At 49.9% G+C, this 10160-nt stretch overlaps 1 protein-coding gene across 1 annotated transcript; it reads right to left on the bottom strand.

Annotated features, from left to right (window-relative positions):
- Positions 1-3695: 3695 nt before the first annotated feature.
- On the bottom strand, positions 3696-5780 carry SSTR3 (somatostatin receptor 3). Its single transcript, XM_074826574.1, has one exon. It carries the CDS (start codon positions 5776-5778, stop codon positions 4573-4575), a length of 1206 nt encoding a protein of 401 aa, XP_074682675.1. The 5' UTR covers positions 5779-5780; the 3' UTR covers positions 3696-4572.
- Between the last annotated feature and the right edge of the window lie 4380 nt (positions 5781-10160).

Consider the following 10160-nt stretch of genomic DNA (forward strand, 5'->3'; position numbering starts at 1 on the left):
CACATTCACACAGTCACATGTGCCCACACATACACGCATGCAATCACATCAATACTCATTTCTGTGCATGTATACACATCACATACATATGCCTCTCTATATCTGCTCTTGTGCACTCTGACATGTGCATATGAACTCTCTGAGCAGCTGGCAGAATGGGCTCTCCACGTCTCTGACACCCCATCTATGATCAAGCATTTGCTGGGAAGAGGAACTGCACAATGCTGCTGAAATCATTGTGGCCCTTTCTAGTCTTGCAGCTCCAATCTCTACGTGACGAGAATAAAACCTTTTGTGCAGCAACAGGGCTTGATGGAGCTTTATCTCCGTGCCTCTGCACCCAGAATAGAAAAATCCATTTCCACATCTGATTGGAACAAATCCCCCTGAACACAGCCAGAATTTCGCTTAGCCACTGCACACAGTTCCCGTGGCCTCCGGGTTGCCCAGAGTCAATCGCACCATCGTTAGGAGAGGGAGAGGGATCAGAAGGTCAGTCAGATTAATGCTATTACCACAGAAAAAGCTGGGGATTCACCAGGAGGGAGACAGAGCTGTGGAGAGAGGGCAAGGGTCAGGAGGCAGCGAGATACTTTTTGTTACGCCAAATGAAAATGAAATGAAAATGTTTTCCTATGAAAAACAGCCTTATAATCAATGGTGATGGTTTGCAGAATTTTGTAGCATTCATTTTCTCCTCATGAATTTTGGACAAAAAATACCTTCTCTTTTTCCTCCCCCAATCTTATTTTCTATTCATCTCCATTTTTTTTTTCCCAACTTGTCACTGAAATGACACTGGATGCAGCACAGGGGGGAGAAGAAAACACAAGACAGAAAAATATGATGCTTGTGACCCTTTTCTTTTAAACTTCTGTTTAAACTAAAGACCCCCAGTTTTTTGCAGGTCTCACTGGAACACATTTTGTTTTCCCCAGCAGGCTTCCCTGCAGAGCTGCCTCACTAGTGAGCTCAGACTGCATGTATCAAAATGATGTCTCCTTGGCGCACTTGCTTAATACTGGATTGTAGTGTTTGGGCTCTTCAGAGGTGTAGGTATTTTAAGAAGCCAACCAGTTGGTGGAGTTTCTTGAGTGGTGACTTGCAGCAGATGGAGCTGCAAAGGCGTGTGAAATGAAGTCTCAGCTTGATTCAGTGGTGAAGGAGAGTGTCTCTGTTAAGTGTGTAGGCAACCAGGGAACTCAACCATCTCTCCACAGCAGCTGGGTAGCCACTCTGTGGAGAAAGAAACCCTTCCTGTACCTGCCCTCCACCCACCTGAGCTGCCTCCTGCAAGGTCCTCATTCACTGTCACCTGCCTTCTTCAGTGCCTGGTCATCAACTGTGAACAATGCTACATGTTCCTCAGCTAATACCATCTCTCCTCTGTCCTACAGTGATTGCTGTGCCAGTGGTGCCTAGCATTCACCTTGCCCTGCTCCTCACTGCAAGAGGAGCAACACAGACCCCCGTTTAAAGTGCTGTGTTGTCCATCTATCTGACCACTTGGTAGCCAGACCTTTTAAACTTCTCACTGTTTGTTGCCCCGTATAGAGGCAGGAGCTTTGGCAGTTCATCTTCATTGTACTAGGATTTCTTGATTGTGCTTCGTCCAGTGGATGCTGCAGGAGCTCCCCAAGCAAAAAAAAACACAGAGGCTTTTTTAGTCCAACAGACTGTGTATCCCATGCCCATGAATAATTTGACTGGTTTTCTCACTGGGGCCCACAGTATGGGCAGCTGATGCATGGATAGGAGGAGGAGGAGATGTGAAGAAATAGCAGAGGATAGAAACTGGCTATCAAGCACTTTCTTTTCCCCATGAGTTGAGCCTGCACTCTGCAGTGTCTGACTGAGCCAGTGCACTTTGTAAGAGGAGCTAAGGAATAGCTGTGTGGTATTGCTGGTAGCTCAGCTTCCCGGACTGACCCTACAGGCATGGACAGCTTTGGCACTAGCGTCACAGGTTCAAAGAGGAAAAAAGAGGTTGGAGGATTCATAGGGACAATCTTTCTCTGCCAGGGAGGTGGCTGAGAGCACAGCTGAATGTCTTTTACCTGGTGATGTCTGCAGTCCCTTCCCACACTTCCTCTGCTCTCTGGCCTGGCTAGGACATGTCTCCTCACCTGACACCCTGTGATGGTCCTTTCCCAAACTCTAGTGCCCTGCATTGCAGTTCCCCTTATGCCTGCCAGGCCTTCACTTCTTCTCACATTGCCTTTGGATGACCTTGTCTCTTGCTTCCTCATGAAGTGGTTCTGTTCCTATCATCCTCTGCTTCTGCAGCTTGTTCTGCTTCCCAGTCCAGGGCTTTTGTCTTCTGTTCCAGCACATCTGACCCCATGCCATCCCTTCACATCTCAGGCCTTCTCTCAAGTGACCTGTGAGACATCTTTCCATCACCCAGCCATCTCTTGCCACTGACCTTCCACAGACTGCCTTCTCCAACATCTCCTAATATTAGGGAGGCATGGGTCCCTCCTTCCCATTTCTTAAAATTATTTGCGGAGAAAACCGCCCAGATATAACTAAGGGCTCTGGTATGAGAGTCTTCTTGGTGGCTGTAGCTTAGCAACAGCATTCATGGAGAAGTTCAAGGTGTGGGGACAGACATTTAGCAGAACCTGCAGGAGTGAAGCCAAAGTGGGGAGAGAGACCTTCATCCCACCCACCGTCATACATTGCTGTTCCTCTAGTCTGCACACTCAGACGGGCCCACCCACAACTTCCCTCCAACAACCAATGTACAGAAGCAAGCACTCATCCAACACTCACAGTAACACACATACTCTCACACTCCTATCCAAGCATTCACATGTGTGCACACACTTCCATACTCGCATGCCTACAGAACATAAACATCCCACAATTACATAAACACACTTCCTCATCTGTGTTTATGTACACTTACACACATGCATACCCCCTTAGAGTACATTTGTACGCATTTATACACACCCCACAGCCACGCACAGGTTAGCATTAGTGCCCAACCCACGCACATCTCCCATCAGCCCTGACTTCTCGATCTCTGATCCTGTTCAGCCATTCTCATACACATACAGTCCAGTGATCAAACTTTTGCATACCTTTGTACACATGCAGACACATCATTTAGATTAGTTTATATATCTATTTATCTATATATATATATTTTTATATATAGAGATATATATTTATATCTATCTATCTCTATATATAGTTTAGACTGGATATTAGGAAGCATTTCTTTACAGAACGGGTTGTTAGGTGTTGGAATGGGCTGCCCAGGGAGGTGGTGGAGTCCCCATCCCTGGAGGTGTTTAAGAGTCAGGTCGACATAGCGCTGAGGGATATGGTGTAGTTGGGAACTGTCAGTGTTGGGTTAATGGTTGGACTGGATGATCTTCAAGGTCTTTTCCAACCTAGACAATTCTGTGATTCTGTGATTCATCATTTCTTCTCTACCATTTCCCACAGCACAAATTAGTTCCTAGTATTGCCCAGTCCCCTGCAACCATAGTTCTCACACGCTGGAGATTCCTTGACCTCCCTCTGCTCCCTACCCCCATCCTGTACTGATACATGCTTTATATCTCCTGTACCAGCCAAACATTACCCCATACAGAGATCAACTCATCTCAAAGACATTGTGTAATCTCAGGAGAGCCAAATCTATAGCACCCCCCTCCCCTAAACACACAGAATGGTTCTGTTCATTTGGCCTTTTAAGTCCAAAGGCTTTTTGTTTATTTACAATAAGGCTTAGGGAGAGGAAAAGGGAAAGGGCATTTCAGCTTGTAAGAAACCCTGCCTCCAACCCATGCCTCTGTCTTCTTCTGTATGCTTGTTACATCTTCCAGCAAGGCACAGAGGCACCAGGAAAACTCTGAAGAATGCAAGGTGCAGGAAAGAAATGTCCCATTTGCTCTCCCAGGTAAGTCTCATCAGCCTGCCCAGAGTCCATGAGGCCCCTGGAAAGAAAGAGGAGGCTTTAAGCAGTCAGAGTGGTCTCTAGCCACGACCAGCATGGGTAGGAAAGTTGTCCCCAAGACTTATTGGAGAGCTAGAGAAGGGTCAGCCATTCATACAACTGGCTGGTATGTCTTCACTGCAGACACTTTTTCCTTCCTGTTTTTCTTTTAGGGTAAACTGCTTCTCATGTTTATAAGGAAGATAATCAAGGCACTGGGATGCCTATTTGTTGTATATGCCATTTGAGGATTTCCTTGAGGTGCCACAGTCAGATGGCAGCTGATGCCCTTCACAGTTGGGTCATCTAAGGATGGATCATGCAATCTAGGGCTGATCTTGCTCTCTCCATACTGTTAGTGCCCATCACCTCTTCAGCTCTCCCTGGATGCAGTCATTCCTTTACCTGGTACCACACAAACCTCAGGTGTCCCTTCCAAAGCCGAGAACAATGCCTTGCTTTTTCCACAAGTTCATGGAGCCCTCTTCATCTTCAAGAAGAGTCTTGGGCCTTAATATTCCCTTTTATCATTGCCTCCCATCGCCTTTGAGGCGGAAAAACACAGAGGGTGAAGGGGATCCCATGCCTCAATGTCTCTTTCCCCTGTACCATCCCTTTCATCATAAATAACTGATGTGCAACTTGTTGCTCTTTTCGCATCCCACAGGCTCCTCAGGGAGCGGTTTTTGCTCATTGCTTTCTCCTTCCCCACTGCTTAGAGGATGCTCCTGCCTGTCATTACCATTCTGGGTGATCTTGCTGATCTCACCCTCTTCCCCTTCATCATCAGTCTTCTCTGGGGGGCATGCTGGCACCTCCTGGCTCTGGACTCGGCGGGATGGCCTGAAGATGGCCCTCCGGAAGCCCTGCTTGAAGCGGTAGGAGAGAAAGCCATAGATGATAGGATTGGCACAGCTGTTGGCATATGGCAGCACCACCACGAGGAAGTAGACACCAAAGAGGGATGGCTCCTCTGGCAGTGGGCAGACGACATTGATTATGTTGAGGACATAGAAGGGGAGCCAGCAAAGGACGAAGACAGCCACAACAGCCACCACCATGCGAGTCACTCTACGCTCTGAAAGCTTGTGCTTGGAGGACAGAGCCCTCACCCGCCTGCCAGAGGAACGAACCTTCACAACGATAAGAAGATAGCAGAGACATATCACCAGCAGTGGCCCAAAGAAGCCCAGGGTGGCAGTGTAGACGATGAAGCCAGCTCTCCACACCGAGGCAGGCTCTGGCCACTGGATGTGGCATGTACTCATCCCTAAAGGGACGTCTGAGAAGACAACCACAGGCAGCACCACTACAGAAGACAGAACCCACACAGTCGCACTTACAGCCTTGGCCACCCGTGCTGTCCGCCATTTGGAGGACTTCCCTGGATGGACCACGGCCAGGTAGCGATCAACGCTCATCACCGTCAGGCAGAAGATGCTGGTGAACTGGTTGATCGCATCCACAGCCATCACCAGGCGGCACATGAAAGACCCAAATGGCCAGTAGGACAGGGCATTTTGTGCAGCCAGGAATGGCAGGCCCAGCATGAAGAGCTCATCAGCTAGGGCCAGGTTCAAGATGTAGACATTGGTCACCGACTCGCTCACAGAGTGCCGCAGGACCACATAAATGACCAGAGAATTCCCAGCCAGCCCCACCACGCAGACAATGAGGTAGACCAGGGGTATGAGGACACTGCTGACAACCACACCAGGGCTGGCGGTGGTGGAGCCGTTGGGGGTGGTGAAGCCTGCCCAGCTGCCAGAGGCATTCCCCTCCTCCAGCACTGCCGGTGTGGGGAGGCTGAAAGCGGAAGTGTCCATAGCAGAGGCAGGGAAGAGGGTGGGGGGCAGTGTCCTTGAAGGATCAGCTAGCAATCTGGAGGTGAGAGGAGGAGAAAAAAGCCATTGATACTGGGGACATGACAGCTGAACAAGCTACAGATAAAATTACCACATTAACTGTGTGTAGGTATGGACAGACATGGGAAGTCGAGGTGAGTTTGTGGATGCTGGCAGCTGCTGGAAGATGCAGGACAATACTGACCCCATCTAGTCCTGGGAGACATAGTGGGTGTGGAAGGACAAACAGGGACATGGCTTAGTGTGGGTCAATGGATCCTCTCCCCTAGGGAAAGAGCCTCTGGGGAAAGAATCACAGACTAGGATGCAGACAGGGAAATTCCTCATTTTCTGCTAACGGCTCCAGTACTGAGGACAGTCACCAGGGGCCTGATTCTCATTTATGAGTGGCAGGTGCCTTACGAACAAAAGGGGGAAGAGCATCCAATGACAAAGTGCCATTCCAACTCTGGCCCCCCCATTTACTGAGTATCTTTCTGCTTGCTGAAGCTCTTATTTGGGCTGGCCAGATTATCATGGGGTTGTTAGCCCCACCAGCAGGAATGAAAGCACCACCACTCTCAATCCAAGCCGAGAGGCTGAGCTCAGCACCTGAGCTGGAGGGTAGTTGGTTTGTGTAATGCCAGTTTGAGAGTAAAGGAAGAGCCAGATTATTCTGGGTACACCAAGAGGGATCAGTCCATATGTCTCTCATCTCTTTCTCTCTTGTTTTCACTCTCTCTGCTTCCATACCCTGCAACACACTGCTAATGGAAGAGGCTCTGCCTGCCCCAGCTGTTTGCAACACCAAAGCAGTGTCCCAGCCTTCCTCATCTGAGGTGCCCAATTGCCCATCACATCAGGGTTTGGCATGGAAACAGCACTCAGCTCACTCAGAGGAAGCCTTGAACAAACAAGCTCTCCATTCACCACTAGCTATCTGCTGACACTGGGTGAGAAGCTGCAGGGAGAGAAGAGAGATAAGGGAAGGATGTACATTTTGTCTTTTTTCAGGACTCCAGATATGTGAGATACAGAGCCCAGCACGTACTCCAGACCAGAGACACCCTGGAAAACCTTATGCAGGGGAGATCTGTGATGCTTTCAGGATCACTCAGGCTTTAGCAAAATTTTCTGGAGGTGTGGACTGGCAGGGTCATCTTCTTGGAAGGGAGGATGACCTGATGGAAGAGAACAGGGACCCTGAGGCTCACCTTTACCCATCCCAACAAATCTCTTAGGGATCTGAAGCTCCTTTATTACTGGAAATAAAACTGGGGATCTTAAAGGAAAGGACTCCTAATATTAGCTACTTTCCGGAGGCCAGAAACACTCCAGAGACTTTTCTCCCAGGTGGGTTCCTCTGTAGCATCACAACTTTCTTCACAAATGTCTTAATATTACAGATTTTATTCTTTTTTGTAGATGTCATTCCAACTTCTGGAAACCTTAGGGGAGACCTGAGCTTTAGATGTATTCCTTGGATATCAGATAGGCAAACCTAACAGACTCCACAGATGTATCAAATCTTGTGCTGAAAGAACCTCATCTGACAGGCCCCATAAAAACACAATTGGACAACTATGTCTTAAGGCCATTTCTGCAGGCTGTTGCATAAATGTTCTCTGCTATACTTAAATGAGCTTTGAAGAGCTGGAATTGTTTAAACTTTTTTTGCAGGTGCCTCGGGCCGTGACACACTGTCCTGATAGAAGCCTGTCTCTTGGGGTCCTGCAGTACTGGGTTGTCCCACACATCATGAGTGACTGCAATGAATGGGCAGAGTAGGAAGTAATTTGAAATTCTGTTTCTAAGCTCAAGGATTTTTCTTCTCATATTTTTTTCCAGTGCTGTTCCAGTGACACAAGTCACTTGCTGGAGGAAAGAAGAGGGCAGTGGCTGCTGTGGGGACAAAGATCCTTGCAAAGGGTGGTAGAAACCAGAACATTATGTTCATAAAAAGATGATCCTCTTAAAGGTGGGGACATAGTTAGGAATCCCTTTGGATGTTTCTCCTGCATGCAAAGGAATTTCCAAAAAAAAATCATTTGGAGACAGAGACCTATAAATATCAAATATGGATGGGGACACTCATGCTAGGGCTGAAGAGCATTTGGGAAAGTGCCTGGGGCCCAGATGTCAAAGCTGATTGCTCAGGTTCTGGTTTAGCAATACAGTAAACCCAGCTTCAGGGCTCCAAAAGCCCTATCTCAAATGCTAAGGCATACAACACAAAGCACTGATTCACTATAAACTCGTTTTGCTGCTCAGACAGCTGCAGTGGAGAAACTTTGTCTTTAAGCATTCTAACTTTGTCATGTACCACCTACCATCTCAAAATGTCGTATCACACATTCTGGCTGGTTTGGCAGCTCAACCACTGAACACCAGTGCCTCATCTGGGTTGGATCCACTCTGCTGGCTGCTTTGGCAGCACCTGCATAGGTAGGAATTGATTGAGGAACCTTGGCCTCAGACTGATAGTGTGTTGGCATCTGCTTGGGGTCCGTCCCTGATGTGGATAGCACCTGTTGCAAGAGGCTTGGGATCCCCTAACAGGTGCTGCCAGAATATGCCTATTCCATACATCTGGAGAGCAAGAGAAAGTCAGAGAGGTAGGAAGAGATGGTAAAATTGGTGCTATACAAAAAAAAAAAAAAAAAAAGAAGAAGATATATTTCTGCACTGAATGAGAGGAGGTGGATGCTAAAAGCTAAAGCTAGACCTGGTTACAAAACAGAAATAGAAGCTGGGAGGGGCCACAGAGTCCAATAACCTGCAACCCCTCTTGCCACCCTCTCCTCCCATCCACCTTGTTTCCCATGGCCCTGCTCCAGCTCAGGATTCCATCTGCCTCACCTCGGGGCTGAGCTCTCTGATGGGGACCAGGCTGGGCTGGCACAGTTGAGGGGTCGGGGTTGGGGGCGGGGGGGTCGGCAGGTTTCCTTCTCTGGGACTGCAGAGTTAACTTCTGCATGGACTCATGCCCGCGGGAGACATCTGGGAAGAGCGGGCAGAGCCGCCTGGTACTTACGTGTCGTCGGGATGTACATTTTCCTCTGTTCCACTGGGAGAATCCGTGTCATGTTTTTCCCCTTCCCCTTTCTTAAAAGCAAATGAGCAAAGCGGTCCCAGGAGGGAGCGAGTCCCATCACGCACTACCGGAGACGCAAGTCCTTCTTCCTGGCCCTGCCCATCGCCCCCTCCGTGACCGTGGGAGCGGGGCCCACTGCCGTGCCCGCTGGTGGCCGGCGGGGCTGGCGGCCGGCCGGGGATGCGCCGGCCCTCGCCCTCACGTCGGCGAGTGTCTCCCCCACGGTCCCCTCGCCATCAGCGGGAGAGGGGGCTCGTCTGCCGGGCTCGGGCAGACGGAGTGGAGTGGCGGCTACCGGGACACGGATGCCGACAGCCAATGGGCGCCACGCACGAAAACACCGGCAGGAGAAGGAGAAGAAGAAGGAGGGGATGGACGATAGGGCAGGAGAACGGAGAGGAGCGGGGGGAGAGAGCGGGATGGAGAATAAAAGGGGGAGAAAGAGGTGCAGGAGAGGGGCAGCACAGAGGAGGGGAGGATGGAGGAATGGGGAGTGCGGTGAAAGAAGCTGGGGACAGTGGAGGGGAGAGGGAGAGAAAGAAGAGAGGGATACAGAGAGCAGCTCTGTGGTGGGAGAGAGGCGTGGTGAGGGAGGGGGGACTCGGCTCGGCTCCCCTAGTCGGGGGGAGTTGTGGCAGTGCAAAGCGCCCTGTGAATGCCCATGGGCGCACAGGAGAGGGTCTCCCTGTTCCGAAGATCTTGCAGGCGGGATTGGTGCTGCTCAGAGCTGCAGGGACACGGCAAAGCCTTCTGGCTGGCAAGATGCTGAGAAACCGGGGTGGATGCTGAGCACACAGACCCTTCTCCCTTCTGTTCTGCCCTACGAGCACCTCCAGATGGATGGAGCTGAGGGCAGATGGGCTAACTGGGGGGCTGTCTGTCTCAACTATCTCCCTCCCCTGGCTCCATGCACGATCTCATGTCTTTTACATCCTCTTTGGGAAAAAGGTCCAGTTCAACAGCTCCAAACTCTCCTACCAGATTTCATCTCTGCTGCAAGGAGTGGACCCAGAAGAAATGGGGCAGGGCAAGAAATTAAGCTCCTTTGTGTGAGCAGTTCTCCCAGGAAGGAAATTAGGATTTTCCCATCCCATGCCCTGCTCAAAGTGCTTCCCTGTAGACCTCAGCCCTTTCCCTGCCCTGCAGCCAACATCAGTGACTCCTTGTGCTGTGTTGTCACCCAGCTGTTGACATTTGGCACTGCTGTTATGATCATTTGAGCTCCTAGGGCCAATTCCAGCCTTCACAGAAGTAGGGAGTATCTCTGCGA

This window comes from Strix aluco, chromosome 5 (assembly GCF_031877795.1).
Source record: "Strix aluco isolate bStrAlu1 chromosome 5, bStrAlu1.hap1, whole genome shotgun sequence".
NCBI classification, from domain to species: Eukaryota; Metazoa; Chordata; class Aves; order Strigiformes; family Strigidae; genus Strix; species Strix aluco.

What these genes read in the sequence shown, in the direction of transcription:
- SSTR3 (XM_074826574.1), bottom strand. Translation starts at nt 5,778, where the DNA reads ATGGACACTTCCGCTTTCAGCCTCCCCACACCGGCAGTGCTGGAGGAG.